Genomic DNA, 17,496 nt, shown 5'->3' on the forward strand with positions numbered 1-17,496 from the left:
TTACTTGCTTCCCTTTCCATCTTTCTTTTGCAGAGAGACAGCAGCAGCTGTGCTACTGCTCCCATCAGAAAGCTGTTGTGCAAAGCAACTGAGTTGTATTTCTTCCAAAGGTGAGAGTTGCCTCTGCTGAGGATGGAAGGAAGAGAGGACACCACAACAGCAGACACTTCCTCTGCTTTAAGCTGGGGGAACAACAGACTCATCCTTTTTAAATCCTCCTGCCCAAACGGAAAGAGGGACAACAGAGTCACCAAGCAAGAAATGCAATTTAAACTTCCAATATTTACATTTACAGTATTCCCCTTCTCTACAGCTTGGCAGTTATGTATTAAAGAAGAAATAAATAATTAACCCCCACCACAACAGAACTCTGGCCACTGTCACAACCAGCTGCAGGCGTCCAAAAAACCAAACAGTTTAAGATCTCAACTGCAGGTCACGCATCACTGCAACTGTGTATTAACATCATTCTTTTTAATCAGATACTAAGTTTAAAGTGTTTTTACCACCTGTACTATGTACGTGGCTCAGGACAGACCTTGCCATTCCTCACACAGGAGAGGAGTTTGTCCACACTACTGCTACCCACATTGCAGTGATACAAGGCACAAACCTGAGAACAATAAGCTGTGTAATACATCAGCCCCCTGAAACACACGTGCATAAAGAGTAAAAGCAAAGGAATTATTATTTTCTAAAACAGCATGACAACTACCTTCTTTCTACTAAGTATGAATGATTAAATTTTCACAAAAACTACTTTCTTCTCTGGGGGTATGACTTGTACAACGGCCGTACAGACACTTCACTTTCCAAAATGAAAATGTGAACCCAAATCCAAACTGCCAGATGCAGGTAACCGCAGGCTACGTAACACAGATTAAAGTCCACCTAGAAACGCACTGAAATCAATGGCAGGAAATGGACTCATTCATAGATTTTCAATTAGGCCTTTGCCATTTATAGCTGACTTATTGCACTGAATTTAGGTCCAACTCACCCCAGGTCTGTAACAGAGCTGAAAAAGAAAACTGTATTCACCGTCACAGGCTATCAACCCACACCTGACCAAAAAATAAAAAAAAGAATCCCAAAACCAAAACATGCGTTTTGCAATGACAGCATTCATTAACTTGCCAGAGTCCCTGTCCCTATGCTCCCACTGCCGTGCACAGAAATGCAGTTATCAATGTTTAACAACACCGATGAAGTATATAGTCAACAAAGCCTGACAGACGGTCAGCTCTTGTGGAGCTATGCCCGACTGAAACAGGATCTTGTGTTACAGATGAGATCAGAACAGGCACAGGACATGCTGTATTTCATAACAGCAGTAGTGTGGAAGACCTAATTCCCTAATTAGGGCCCTAACTCATCAAGAAAAAAACCCAAAAACCCTAAAGTCCCCGATTTCTTAACTCCTGAAATAGCACTGAGAAGAATTTAAATTAAAATTGATATGCCAAACTGAAAAACAAACAAGAAGTCCCTTTGGCCAACAATTTATTAGCTGTAAATAGCACTTTTCCCCAGAGTATTGGGGCACATAGACTACTGATGACATAGTTCATCATGCCAATTAAATTACTAGCTTTGTTTCTAACGAACAATACTGATTTTGCACAGACCCTTCAGGTCCAATGCAGGGATCACCATCTCCGTGTTTAACACTAACATTATAGCAGAGTACAGGGTATTCTATTACATGGCTTAACCAGGTAGAAGAACTCAGAAGGGCAGCAAAATTCATTTCCGAGTGGAGTCACCAATTTACAGGAGAATCATGAAACTACTGGCGTACACAAAGAGAAACTCCAGTGAAAAAGATACAACTTTCCCTTAACCCACTACACAGCAAAATTTCAATTCAAGGAAAACGCAGGAGCAAACACACATTGATTAGTTACTTAAATGCTGTTTCACAGATCAGCTCCCAAAAGGATTAAATTTTATGTATGACAAAGCTTCCAGTTACACAAACGTAGTGACCATTCCAGAACTAAGACAAACAAAGCTGATTATCAATGAGACTATTTTTGACTACTGGGTCTATTTATAAAATTAATGCCACAAAGCTTTCTACTTGATATTTAAAGTGTCAAACATGACATCAAGAGTTCAGTCATACATAACTGAAATCTGAAAAACAGATCAGAAAAAAAACCCCTATATATATACAATAAACTTTTTGGAGAAAAAAATTTAAAAAAAAATCACTTCTGTCATACTTGTGTCATTTTCTACCTCTTTCTTTTCCTGTCATGATTGCTTGAGACAGAAGTAGGGAAAAATAAAAACATATGGCTCTCCATTTTTCTTCATGCTTATTTCTTAAAAGTACTAATTTTCATCTATCATGACATCATATTGGAGCCACAATTATATTACTATACAAATTTTAATCTAAGAGTCTGCCACCAGAACATGTATTTAGACTGCAAAAAGCTTTCCTTTATTTTCTTCAAACAGGATTTGATTAAAAAAAGCCAAACAAACCACAACAACCAAACTAAAAAAAAAAAAACCCCACCACCAAAACGAAAACCCCCAAACTCTTAAAATATACTCCAATAGAGGTGTTCTGTAACAGGCACCCAGAAGTAAAGGAATAGATTATGGTTCTTTTAATAAGCATGTTGAACAGAAATAATTCTGAACTTATGAAATGGAGGTTGCTTTATTTTCAAGGAACAAAATTTGCCCTTACACACAGATATTCAGCAGTGGCAGACCAAACTGAAGGAAAAAAAAAAAAAAAAGGACGAAAAGAATTACTTGCTTTTCCCTAGCTTACACGAATAGCTAAAGCTTGCTGGTCAGCATATACTTTTCTAGTTTTATTTGAGGACAGAGAATTGCACCAGACTTCTCATTTGCCACCTTCGTTTTCAGAGTGGCAACAAATCCCTCTGGATTGTCACACCTCTCCTTTCCAGAGTACTTCACTGCATGTGAGATGATAACTAAGCTACAGAAAGGGAATTAAAAAAAAAAGGAAAAGATTCAACCCTGCAGCTGTGCAATGGAAGACATGCTGTTGCTTGCCCATATTACCACCAGTAAGTAGCTCTGCAGAAGTAACTCTTAACGCAGTTCCCCATTTTGGGCAGCGTGGCTTTCGGAGACATTTTTGCATTCATCCAACAATTTCTAATTTACTGTAAAGTTGAAGGTTATTTGATATCCACAATTTGTTCTCTATTGACTAAACATTCACAAGCAAACAATCCAGTACAAATTTAATGCTATATACATAAAAACTTGGTGTTGCTGACAAATGCAGACATCACTTAAGATGCAGAATTGAGCCTTGCTGCATCATATCTACTATAATATCTTCTTATTCACTGCAGTACATCAATAACTGCAGGATCAAAAATATTCAACTGAGCACTGCATGTTACAAACATCTAACCACATTATAAATATTATAGTAACATCAAGTGGAAGTCTGCAATATACTATTAAAGTTTGAAAGTAATACTACTTTTTCATTGAAGTTGAATGACTAAAACACACCTTTCCACCATAACATGTAGGCTCAACAGTGCCTATTCATACTCTCTATTTTCCTTTTTTATGTTAAATACCGTATGACATGCTACATTGAGGATCTCAGAAAAAAGAAAAGCCACCACTGAATGCAAATAATTTAAAGAAATGGAGGTGTTTGGATAAATGGGAAGATTCTCTTCTATAATACAATCAAGAAGAGAACAAAAACAAACGACGAGAAAACAGGGTCCTTTAAATAACTTCATTAATCCTGCACAGTTGAATAGCCACACACAATAACAACTAAGTAATGTTTGGCACAATACTGTAAAAACTTGCATAGCTGTTTATATGACCATCTTCATGGCATTTTACATGAGTTGCTTCCATTTCACAGGTGCATCATCTCTAAAAAGCTTGTTCCTGCTTCCACCAGCTGGGGTGTCTGCTATTCACTATGAAGCGCTGTTCAAGATCAGCACCAAAGCTACATCTGGTGCTGCTGTTTTAAATCGATGCAGAAGCATACAGCAGGCAAATGAACATGAGAGCATTTCCAGGTACAGGTCAAACACTGCTTACCAGAAATGTCACTTAGTACTTGTTCGTAAGACAATGTCTTGTCCTGTATCTTTGATGTGCAACCATTTTTACTGCAATCTTCCATAAAGTTGTTTGTACAGCAAACATCTTCATGCAGAATTACAAGGAAAAAAAACCAACATACTGTTTCTCCTTCCCCATTTTTTTCCACATCCCACTTTTTCTCCCTTTTCACAGCACTCACAACACGTTAACTGCTTCCTTGCCTTGTTATTGCCTCCCTCATCTTCATTCTTGAACACAAAAACAGAGAGTTACTCTTCTGGGGTCCAAATCTCTATCCCCTGACACTCCATTCGCCCTCAGTAAAGGGGAATCACACCTGACTTGCTCCCAGTTTCAATAAAACCACTTCATGAGATAAGTAATGCTCCTCACCTCTTCTACACATTCAGTCATTCTGGCCGCAGGTAACTTAAGTCTAGTTTTAATTTAAACAGTGTTTGACTAAGCATAAATTTACAGTGAAATGGAACAGTGTTCACTCACATCAAGTATTACAGGAATGCAGTTAATCACAGATGTCCACATTGATGGAAGCAGGCTTGAACTTTTTCCCAGCGATTTATCGTTCATTTCTTAAAAGCACCATTTCTTCCCAAGGATAGTCCACTACCCCCATGATTATAGCCTGGCTTTTCCTACATCCTTTATCATAGTAGCTGGTTCTTTCCTTCACTATTTAACTAGCACTGCCATCAGACCTCTCAGTTTTGTGCACACGCTTAATTTTCTCCATGGAAGTTTCAACTTGATGCGCGAGGGGTTTTGCCATCATTAGTTTTTACTCCATTTCATTTCTGCCATTGATGTTTTGGTGGGGAGGAGAACAATCCTTCATAAAATCTCAGGAAAACACTATTTGTTAGCATTTTCTCAAGAGAATCAACCACGCTTTCTGACTCATGGATTCAGTGAGAAGTAGGGCAGCAGTGGATGAATCAGTGTTGGAAAAGTCAAATGGACATCACATTAGATGGTATCCTATAGAAAGCATTTTGCTTGCATCCTGCTGCTACCATCAGTGAATCTTCTCAGAATCGCAGTGTTGGTAAGCTTGAATGCATATCAGAGTATCTCAAAAGTCAACAGCAAGCTACAGTCTGGTGAACACAGACACTCTGAATTCATCTATAGCAACACAAAACAGAGAGAACTGCGTTACCAGTCTCATCACAATCATCAACATTTTCCCTGCTCTCTCATAGCTTCTATTTTATTCCCCTGGCTTTAACAATTTTTCATTTTTATAACCTCTCTTTACAAGGGGATCAATTTTAAAAAAGAGTGCAGGAAAAAAGCTCAATGACTTCTTGGGTATATGAAGGGTCTATTTACTCTACAGGCTGTGTACATTTACTCAAACTAGTCACCGCTTGAGCAGACGAGCATGGTGATGGCAGCACAAAACTCAGCAAAGGTTAAGTATCCAAGTATTGGTCAAATTTCTCTAAAGGGGTTCACAGCTTGCGTTGTCATTGCTGCTACAATTACACCACTATCAGCTCAAAGCTAGCCTAGGTAGATCTACATACCCTGCAGTCACAGCCTGACTTGATCCCCTTGAGCGTTTAATGCAGCTAAGCTTAAACAATGCAGCTGTCAAACATGTCAGCATTCACACACACTTTCACCACTCCTTTTATTTCATCAGTCTGTCCTACCTCAGTAACTGGTAAGCTAAACATTCAACATCAGGTATTCTAAGCAGAGGCACAGAGGAGGGTCCTTCAGCCTGTAACAAGACCTCCAACAGATCCACCTATTCCCCTTCCACAGTATTTTACAGCAAGTCCCCAAAAACTGTCAAGTCACTTAATTGTTCTTGACCAAAGCAACACTGAAAATATGAATGACTCTTCATATTCACCCAGGAATGTTTCTGCCAAGCTTTTCCACACTACCACATCTCATTATTTGTATGATATAACCACAAAATCCAGAACAGGATTAAACTAATTCACGTGGCAATTACACTTGACAGTGAGGTTTTCAGTGTATCTTGTCTTGCAAGAAAAACAAAATTTAAATAGAGGATATCGTCTGTTTCAGTAAACCATCAGAAATCTGCTGTTCTGATCAAATAAAAATACTTCAGATTGACAGACATTTAGCGACAGATTCTGACATGCACTTCACTATACAGGAGACCACTTACACAATTTATCACTCTGAAGACCACTATGAAAAATGTTTTCTTAAAATGTACACATTTGCTAAACCCAGACAACCAACTCAGTACTGGTTTTCTTTCAAGATAATTTAATTGCTGACTCATTTTCAGTGGGAGGGGAAAAAAAAATCCCTTTGACTCCTTGTAATATGTTTATCACTTCGCCTACAGATTTATTAAAGGCTGTCCTCTTTTGGGAAAAAAGTAAATAAAGTATGACTCAGCTCTCAGAAAAAAAGAACAAAACAACACTACTGCATTGTTCTCTTTGATGAAGTAATTTAATATATAAAACAAAACCATTCCATTAATTCAAAAATTCCCTCAGATACCACTCATCTTGCTGTCTTGCCATTTGTCCTAGGGACAGTAATTGAAGTGTAGCTTTGAGAGCATTCAGGCTACAGACCACCCCAAATTCCCAATTTCTGAGCAGAAAGAACAAATTAATGATGACCTAACACACTTAAAAATTCAAAGGTAGGTAACAAAAGTGAAATAGTCAACTGGAGAGATAAGCACATAGCTAGACCAAGAAAATGATGCAGAGGAAAACAAAAAGAAGTCACTGTTTGTGAAATTTATATAGACAATGGCTACTCTAGTTTACCATTGCTACAGGTATGAGGAGACCGGCATTTAAAGCGAATCAGCATCTTTGTGGACATTTTCAAAAGCTGACATAATCAACAATGGCATGCAAACTCACCTCCATGTGTGCAGCTACCAGACAGCACTACTGGGGGTTTTTTTGTTTTTTTTTTGTTTTTTACAGGTAGCAGAAAAGGTTCAGAAATACCAGTAATTCATACACAACTCAAGAGTTATGAATGTGAACAAGGACCACAAAAGGGAGTTAACACCAGATTTCTTTCCCTCTGTGGTTCCCTATCCCTTCCTACGTGATTTGGCCACCCAAATTGGTAGACAGAGAATAAACTGAGAAAGGGAACAGGTGAAGACTTACTTTCAAGGATCGGTAATATAAAAGTATTAGTTGTCTGAAAAACAGGTTGCAGGCATGAAAACATAGTGCCTTAGAGTAACCACTTAAATGATATAAATCTTAATAAATGGCCTGGAAAATATGGTTGCCAGATGTATTTATGGAGACACTGTGGTGATAAATACAGTATGACAAATAATAAAAGATGATTAAATCTTTATTTGATAAGGAACAGGATACAGTTCCTGTAATTTGGAGTAAGGTTTCTCCAGCAATTTAATAGTTTCCCTGAGAACAATATACTAATCCCCCAAGCCTCTATAATCTATTTCTTGACAGATAACATTGCCATCATTCTATATATTCATATTTTTTGCTACCACTTGTCAACCAAATGAATTCCTGAACAGTTAAAAAGGAAGAAAAATCCTCCTCCAGAATGAAATCTTAAAAAAAATTAAATATGCCTAGGGTATAAGCAATATAGAACACAAAGACTTTACTAAGCCTGCAGTTATAATCAGTTTAAAATGCTTTAAATACTGGCGGTCATCTGAAAGGGTAACTCGGCACTCCCACCTCACCCTGACCACACATGCCTTTTATCCCCATCACGCTACAAGCACCTTTGAGGCCGTACAGTGACGGGATCAGAGAAGTGATACAGCAAAAAGTTGGGGGGTGGGGGAGAGTCAGTCAAATGAATTTTCAGCCAAACCAGGTCCCTCATCATGCTCATCACTGGCTCAGCATATACCAGAACTGGCACAAACATGACAGCGAGGATGTAGACTGGTTTATACTGTGAAAAAGAGTCTGAACTATACCCTTGGACACTCATATTAGTACTGTGTGGTCTCCACCCCTTCCTTTATGGCAGCTCTAACGCTCATCAGGTCTTTCGCTAAATCAATTAAAGTCATTAATCCAGCAGTGAGTAGTTCTCAACTGGGTGACTGAGCTGAACTGGCTCAGCCATGGGTCCGATGCGCAGAGCTGGCACAAAGGAAAATGATGGGAACACGATAGTGGAAGCAGGGAGAGCAGGATCACTCCTTTCAGCAGCAGCAGCCTTCTAGACTGGCTTAGCTGTCACATGAAACCACAGCCTATGGGTACACTCTGATAATCAGTTTAAACCTAAGTGATGCCGCCTGCCAAAAGCAAGAGCCTGGCCTTCCTTCTGTCCTGCATTCTCCCTTGTGGCAACTGAGATTGTGTAGTCACGCAGGAGAGCTTACTTTTTAAGACTTGATGGCTGTCATTTGTAAGTGATAAATGACCTTCCTCCTATCCTGATGTCCATTCAGACTCTCCAGGGGAAGCTTACAAACTTAATCTGTATCAGAAAGCAAACTCCAAAGCTCAGATTTCCCATCAGTGTTTGTATACACACAGGCTTTGAACAAATGCAACTGAAAGGGTGTCTCCAATACGGATGCATTTAGACTGGTACAAAACCTAGAGCTGTATATAAAAATATATCAGAAAACACTTGTATTCCAGAGTAAGGTTAGGCTTGCATTTACTCTTACTTGAAAGCAAATACGCTAGTACAAAACTGCAGTTAGATAAGACCCTATAATGTGACATTATAACCCTTCCTGATGTCTCATCAGGTAAATTTAAGCCTCAGTGTCTTAAATGAACGTAACCTTTGCAACATCAGGAGTTTCTACACCATTTAGAGATTTAGCATCTTTATCTCCAGTTTTATCTAAAACTCAGACAGAAGCTGTGAAGACCAGACAGACAGCTATAATATGTTCACAGTTAGAAGTGTCAGTCAAGCATAGAATCCAGAGTTTGGCTAATTGCTTTCCCGTTAATTTAGCACGCATCTCTAGATACAGCACAAGGAAGAAGATATAAACAGATATTGCGAGCTGACAATTAAAAAAACCTTACTAGAAACCAATCTTTAAAAGAAAATTTAAAAGATGTAGCATATAACATGCCAGCTTGTCAGATGATTTGAACTAACACAGCCAAATTTATGCGTCATATTTCACCAAAATAAACCAAGTAACACCACAGCTAAATTATATCACAGTGATTTTGGTGCAGACTACTGTTAATGTAAGATGAATGTTCTAATTCCTGTGTCTGAAGTCAATGGGAGTCTAATATGAACTTCAGTAGGCCTTAAGAAAGACAATTTTCTTAAAGGGTACCAGACATGAAAATTTATAGTGGATGGTTAACATAATTATTGCTTGAGCAGTAACTTCTAGCACTCATCTGTGTTTCTTCCTATGTAGATTAAGCCAATGACACTGAAAACACAGATGTAAGGATTGTTTTATACTCTGTGGTTGTATTCAAGTTACTGTATTTTTTTTTTTCAAAGTAACCAACCATGGTGCTAGTCTAATTACTTTGCATAGCACTGATATAGCATAGATTAAAATATAACACAAAAATTACTTATGTTGGGGAGTATTTTAACGGTAACCACCCATGCAAATACAAAAAGTTACCCTACCAAAGCATGGGTGTGGTGGGTAAACAGTTGTACATGGAAACACTTAGACAAAAAAGGTGAAAGAGAGCATGTTCTTCTTTCGTTTTGCACATTTCTCTCTTTTGTTGCCATTTAAATAGCATTTCAAGAGTTGCTGCAATTATCTGTAAGTTAAAAACATGTATCAACAAAAGATGCAATAAAAACTATAGTCTATTCAGGTCACTTTCTTAAAGGCATGGGCAACACTGCTATGATCAGCAAAGCTAGTCTGGTTTGATCCTCAGTTAATCCTTTTCTCTGACCTACTGGCCATTCCCTCTGCAGCACCACACAGTTAATGCTCTGTTGTCTTCCATTTATTGATTCCGATTCACTTTGCCATGTATAACTTCTATCTGTTATTGTATTGTTGCTCCACAGGTTTACTAAAAAACATTTTCAGAAACCACAAAATGTAACAAGAAGATAAATATTAACAAAAAATTCCCACCTGAATTTAAATTTCTTCTCTCAGTGTGACTCACCACAGTAAGGCAAGCCTCTTCTGCTTATTAAGTAATTAAATCAGGCTGTTTTGTTTTGTTTTTAAGATCTTAGTTATTTTTCAGTTCTTAATGCTGCCAGACATGCAAGACAAGGCAGGGCTCTTAACTGCACGCAGAACAAAACGAGCAAATCACTGCAATGTGGGTTTCCTGCCCTGCTCTCTATTGATAGCAATTTTCAGAACTGCTCTGATAGCCAGAAGATGGAACTCTCATATTTTTCTGCCTTTCCAAGAGGCATAAATTAACTTCCAGCAATTAATTTTCACAGTCCGTGAGGCACATAACTGCTTTGGTTTACAAATACAGATACCAAGGTATTAAAGAATTAGATGTCAGCCAACCTCATGATAAATAGGTGAGTAACTTAAGTCCATTGCCTGCAAAATACTATAACCTGTTCTGAGAAAACTGAGAACCTGAAGATGTATAAGGTGGCGTTGACAAGCAGATGAGTACGTGCTCTATATCAAGAGTAAAGCAGGAGATCCTCCCTTTTTATTAAAAGAAACTGGAGAGATCTTAAATAAAGAAAAAGATATTAAAAAACCAGCAAACAAGCAGAGATTCAACATGGTTAGGGGGCAACACTGTTTGGAAAAGAAAAGAGAAGACATTTTTCACAGAGGAAGTTTACATGGTCATGCGATTTTTCTCTAGAAAAAGAAGAATGGAGGCATGGAGGAAACGGAGAGTGAGGGTGTGCCAACTGCAGAGCAGAGCAAGCAAAGACCAGAGCAGCCAAAACAAGGGCAAGGTACACGGGACGCCCACAGAGTGGAGGTTGCAAAAGGCCTGCGAGAGGGAGAGCAATATTTGAAGAAGATGAGGTGATGGCTGGGAAGGAGGACTGAGGAAACCGGAGGATTAGCTGAAGAGCAGCAGTTGCCTAAGACAAGGTCAAATGACTGGCTGTTTGACCAGAGAGGAAAAATCTGTGACCAAAGGTCAAGTAAGGCCACATTTCTGCCGCTAAACTGTGTGGAAGCAGAAATTGCCAGGGAAGATGGAAACAGATGTGAAGGGTGATTCGAAAGCTTTTATTTTTCCTCTTTGTTGTAACTGGAGGAGTCAGGCCAGGGAAGACAAGCACAGAACGGGGACAGGAAGGAGAGAAGCACCACCACGAGTCAGCTGAATGCCAACAGGAGTGGTGGCTGACAGAAGCAGACATGAATGGGAAAATAGATACATAAATAGATAAACACAGCAATTCCTCATTATATTAACAGTCATGCTGCAGTTCTGCATTCTTCAGGTACTATAGGCACTGCTAATAAAGCAACAGGACAACCCAGAACTTTTCTCAAGCACCAGGTATACTTCAGTGAAGAGCTAAAAAACAATTCTCTTCTTGAAAGACAGAAATATTAACTAAGGGTACACTACTCACTGGTTCCTCCTATGCCAATTTATGTAAAGATATCAAATGATTTACATTTTTCCAGAGATAATTCATCATCATGCTTAACTGACTATAACATGACTAAAATTACACAATGCTTACACTATTTATAGAATAACTTGCAGAGGCTAGTACCATTAACTCAGACACCACAAATCAGATACTAAAACCAATTCTGCAAGTAAAGACTATGAACCACTCAGAAGCACTAGACCTTTGGAGTGAAGGATGTTCCTCTTAAATACACACACATAATGGCATTTACAGCTAGTCATCTTTTTTTCCAACCTTGCTGTCAGAGACTGCTCAGAAGTCTGCTTAGTAAGTGCTGCTTATCAATGTTACCAGTTCTTATCTTGGAAGACTTCAGTCAGAGTAAAGCCATAACCTCATGCTTCTTTTTTTTTTTAACCTACAAACTTTTATTTTTAAAAAATACCAAATATAATAAAATACCTAAATATAATATAGAAGACGTCACATCTTAGAAGTATTTTTTAATAAAGTGCCTGGAGTGAAAACCCAGGAAGTCTGCCATTCAACCATCACACGTTATGAAGCCTATGGGATTTGGTCCACTCCCATGCTGAGAGACGTTGTTTGTTTCAGCTTCTTAAAAGTTTTAAAACAAAATTCCTTCTTCAATCACTTTCAAGGGAGTGCACACAAACTAGTTCCACAGTGGGAATCCGCTCCACCCACAAAAGGCTATGGGAAAGCAACTAAGCATCTTGAGGCATCAAGCCAGGAAGGGAAGAAAACATTTGCTAAGGCCATCTTCTCTGTGACGACGGTGAACTGGCCAAGAAGCAATACAAATGGGCAAAGAATTTATATTTTCCAGTGTTCAAAATGCAAGAGAGAGTCAGTCAGTCCACGTGTTAAAGCATATTCATTGTGCCTTCAGGCGAGTCAACAGCTAATTATGAAGAACAGGGTCACGGTATTTTTCAAAATTAAGAGAGAGATTTGGGACTTGGCTTCAACAGGAAAACAGACACCCTCAACGTGCATATTTCCACTCTGGAGCAAAATGACCTGCTGAGCGGGTCAAAACTTCCTTAGAAATTCTAAAAGGTGGAAACATGTACATTCAAGGTGTCTGTTTTGCTTTTGAAGCCAAATCGCAGATTTGTCCACTGAACTGACATGGAAAAACATACAGCTTAAAAAACCCAAATGTGTGAATGTTTGTGGTTTTTAATTAAAAATGTATTTGTTTAATAATATTAGTAACTATTAAATAATAATAAAACAAAGACCAAGCAAAATGAAACTGAGGGAAGAATTTTTTGGCTCTTGGAAAGTACCAACAATTTTGAAGTCACTCCCCAAGAGAAGAGAGTTTAACATTTGACAGTTACATCAACAACGACACAGAGCTGCACTTCAGTGCTCAAAACCAGTCCCCTACCAACCACAGGTAGCTTTTGAGATGAGTAATAGCATTTTTAGATACTTCAATTCCTTTTAAAAGTGATACTTATAAGCATTTAAGGTTTAAGTTTTGTTCGTTAATTTTCTATGTGACATCCCAGACTCCTGCACTAGGAATGTTCAGCCTCTGGGATACGTGAAAAGTACGGTGACAGCAAGTCTCAGCTCTTTTCAGGATCCCGCATTATTGCCACAGGGAAACAATGCAGCTCTTGGTGCCGTTAGTGGTACTAAAATCAATATGGCAACGTCCTCCAATCTTCTATATACAGCTGAGCAGTTCTCTCCACTGAGAGCTGGCATAATCTCTGACCACAAAAAAGAGACACCATTTTTACTGGCCAAAGCACAGGCGTAAGAACAAGTTACTCCAATACTGTACAAATTCCTTCTGCCAGCAAATTCTTATTAAAATATTTGTTAGACTGTGCCATTAACAGTTTCCTTTATCATAGAATAGTATCAACAGGTATGCTATTTATCTGTCTGACTGTACTAATAGTGCAGTAAGAAGAGTTTAATAATTTACATATCATTGTAATTAATTTTAGTCTTGAAGAATTAGTGGTTTATATAACTGCAGTTTCTTCATTGAAGCATTTGCCAGATATGAGAAGGGGAATAATACTAAAGCCTAAGCATTCCGATAGGGAAAAACTATGCCAAAATATTTTGTTTGGTAACCTTATTTTCAGAGATGGCAAGCATCCAGATCTGAATTAAACCCAGGGAGGCTGAGAATACACCATCTTCAAAAATAAAAAATATTTTTAAAAATTAGGCCTTACTGTTCCAGTCATGCTATCTAGACAACACGTGTATTATTTAAAATCTCAAAAAAAGCACCCTTACCAGGATCAATAAGAAGCACACACCTACTTGCAACACAGGTTGACATCATTAGCTAACAGTTCATGGCACAGTGCACAAAGCTTCACCAGCAGCCAAAGGACTCTGCACTTAGCCTTTCTGCGATTGTTATCATATGGAAACTCTACTACCCCACACAAAAGACTTAGAGGGTTATTAATGTCTATACTAAGCCAAAGTACAAAAACGGGGTAGGATCTAACGTCTGTTCTTTTCCTATTTCTTTGTGCTATTCCTTTCCCCTCTTCTTGGGCCCATTTTCATGGGCATTAGAATAGAATATACATTTTATATTATATTCCTCTCATGTTGTTCCATATATGTTATTTCTACTCAGTAGAAATAGTAGTTCTTTTATACTTCCTTTCAACAAAAAAATCATAGCTCGTGTGTCCTGCACAAGTAAAGAACGCATGAGGTATTTATAATCAATATAAGCAATTATAAAAAGCCATTATTTTTCCTTAGGGGAACATACTAATCCAGTTCTATTTGGTCACACGTAATCTTAAATCATAGGTTACACTACTCCTTGAAACAATAAATTCAGTGCAGACAACTAAAAATATATAACAATTCCTTTCTTCAATATTTTCTCCACATTAAAATACAACGAAGAAGTTTCAAGGCACACTTTTGGCAGGTTACTTAAAAATAAAACCAACACACATGAGAACAATAGTATAGCAATCAAAGTGGATAAAAACACCAAACTGGTCCTATTACTGCCAAAGGAGGATGGGAGAGAGGAGCCATTTTAGAAGCTCTAATTCTTTAGTGCAAGAACACAGCAACCACTTTCAGAATCCATCCAACCTGCAGCCAGTTCCCCCCGCCATGTGTCTTATTTACAGCATCCTCATCTTCCCACAGCTAGAAAGCATGAGAAAGGCAGCAATCCATACCTCCTACAAGAAAGACTTCATCAACCTGTCAAATTACTAAATTTTATTTGCACCTTTTTGACTGTTTTTTAAACAACAAAAAAATAAAATCCATCCAACTTGTAACTTTTAATGTATTACTAACATAGAACTACCTTTCCTGGTCAAGAGGCAGCAAAAATTTGTACAATGCGCAGTTCCACTGCACACGTGCAGTCAGATAGTCTGCAAGAGCCAAGAGGAAAATTTGTTGGAAGTTGTTCTGTAGCTCTCAGAAGAAAAGGCTAAAGAACAATAAACAATGGTTATTCACCAGAAAGTACACCAGAGCAACCCATACCAACACCGATCCTACAAGCGTGACAGAAAGTAAATTCCCCTTCCCCTTAGTGCTCTAGAAGGACAAGCGTGCAATCATTGACCTTAATGTAGGAAAAATACCTGCAATCTAAGCGCCTTCATCATTATAACTTTGAAAAGGTAGACTGAAATGCTGAAATCCCTGAGGATGAGCACTTTCTCATGTAACTCCACAAGAAAAAAAAAAGCACCCACACAATTCCCTAGGTATGCATAATTAAGAATACATCATTGCCCTTTTCTAACAGAGTGCTTTCCCAGGGAAACTCATCTGCTCTCTAAAAAAAGAGAGCTCTGGCATAGTCCCATGGCTGGGTAAGCACCTATCCTTCAAGATTCTGCACATGTCTCTAGGCTTCCAATTTCTACATTATGAGCAGCCTCAACTTAAATTTCTTGCTCTCTCACCCCTTCCCATACATCCCATACACTAAACAATGTCCCTTCAATCCCATCTTCCAAGCTAAGCGTTACCTACAGTTTTTCTGATATGCATACAGTTCTGGAACCTATTCCAAGGGAAAAAAAAACCTCCTTGTCTGTAATTCCTCCCAAACCAGAAACAAATAACCTTTCCACAACAAGAACCTTCAGGGAAAGCTTAGCTTCCTTCTGCACAGGTAAATACCATCTCGAGATAAGAGCTGTCATTTTCTTTTGTCTTTTCCAGCACAGGAACGAACTGTCCACAACAAGCATCCTGACCTCAACCTCTCGAAGTCCCTTTACGCCACACGCACACGACGAATAGAGCCCTACAACACCTGCCGTGGCCAAACCAATGGCGAAGTCCTGCCCTGCCACGAAATGTCTACCTGGATACAAGCATCACCACCCGATTCCTCCCCTTTCCCAGGGCGGGGAGGCCTTCCTCGCCCCACCGCACACCCAGGCTGAGAGCCCCTTTCCTGGCACCAGCGAGCAGCGCGTCCTCTGAAGCACTACCCTCCCTCCTAGTGCGCGCTGGGGAGCCGCCCTTGCTCCACATTAAGCACCCTTACAGGCTAATAACCACCTGCGATGCCCCCTTCGTCCCCGCAAGGCCTTCCCGACCCACCTCTCCCAGCCAAGCTCCCCCCTGGGTGCTCACCGCTCGCCCTCCCCTCACACGGCGGCTCCCACCGCCGCGCCACCGTCCGGGCACGGCTGCCTCCCGGCACCCCAGGCCTCTCCGCGGGTCTCCCCTTCGTGCACACCCCCGCCCTCGCCGCTGCCCCACGCATCCTGTCCCGGCGGATCCCACCTCCCCGCCGCCGTCACCACCCACCGCCGCGGCCCGGCAAGGCCGCCTCGCCCAGGCCGCTGCCCCCCGCCCCCCGGCCGGCGCGGCTCCGCAGGCGAGCCCGGGGCTGGGCAGGCCGCGGCCGCCCGGCTCCGCGGAGCGAGGCCGCCTCCCCCTTTACCGTCCGTCGGGGGACTCGGGCCGGGCTGGGCCATGGCTCCGGCGGGCGGGCGGCGCCGCCGCGGCCTCCTCCGCCTCCAGCCGCGACGTCGGAGCGGGAACCGCTACGCCAGGGGGCCCCGGCGAGAGACGGGAGCTGCCGGCCTGGGCCTCCGCCTCCTCCGCCTCATCCTGACAGCGGCCGCCGCCGGCAGGAGGAGGAGGAGGAGGAGGAGGAGGAGCGCCGCGCAGGCGCCCACGGTGAGACCACGGGACCGGCTGCCGCCACCGGCGCTGGGAGGGCTGGGGCCGCGCCGGCCGCCGCCGCGGCGGGGTCAGGGTGGGTTCTCCCGGGCCGGCCGCCGCCGCCCGGCCCCATGCTGAGGTGCTTTGTCACCCAACGGCCGAGAGGGGAGGCAGACCCGGCCCCGGCGGGAGCCGGGCCGAAGCCTCCGCCTGTGACGGGCAGGGCCGGGGCGGCGGCGGGCTGACGGAGGAGCTGGTGGGGCTGAAGGCGCCTGAGGGCGTTCCTGCCGCCCCGGGTTCGCCTTAGGGCCCGGTCGTGGCGCGGGCCAGGCCGGGCGGTGCGGAGCCGCCGCCCGCCCCCTCCGCCGGGCCTGTCCCCACGGCCTCGGCCTCGCCTGCGGGCCCGAGTGGTCTCCCGGGCCGCAGCAAGGCCCTGCCCCCGGGCTTCCGGGCCGGGGAGGCATCCCTGGGACTGCTCGCAGTTAGGCTAGCCTAAAAGTATAGTTAGGTTTTATCGTTAAGGGCACTGGTTAAAGTGACACCAACAAAGTACTATTCTGCTGCATAATCTAGGGAGGGAAGCAGGTGTGACCGGGATGGGTGGCGGAAGGAGCCTGTCCAGCTACGGGATCTCTTCCCGGCCACCCATGGTGCGTCGGTCTGTATTGGTGGAGGAGGTGTTAA

General features: G+C 41.6%; 1 protein-coding gene across 1 annotated transcript in view; it reads right to left on the reverse strand.

Moving 5' to 3' along the window:
- Positions 1-16,635, reverse strand: part of RABEP1 (rabaptin, RAB GTPase binding effector protein 1) — a 49,490-nt gene extending 32,855 nt beyond the window's left edge. The window contains exon 1 of the mRNA XM_059829243.1: positions 16,589-16,635. Coding sequence (XP_059685226.1) covers positions 16,589-16,622 — 34 coding nt within the window. The 5' untranslated portion in view covers positions 16,623-16,635. The remainder of the gene's footprint in view (positions 1-16,588) is intronic.
- Positions 16,636-17,496: the final 861 nt, after the last annotated feature.

This window comes from Gavia stellata, chromosome 25 (assembly GCF_030936135.1).
Source record: "Gavia stellata isolate bGavSte3 chromosome 25, bGavSte3.hap2, whole genome shotgun sequence".
In the NCBI taxonomy this organism is placed as follows: domain Eukaryota; kingdom Metazoa; phylum Chordata; class Aves; order Gaviiformes; family Gaviidae; genus Gavia; species Gavia stellata.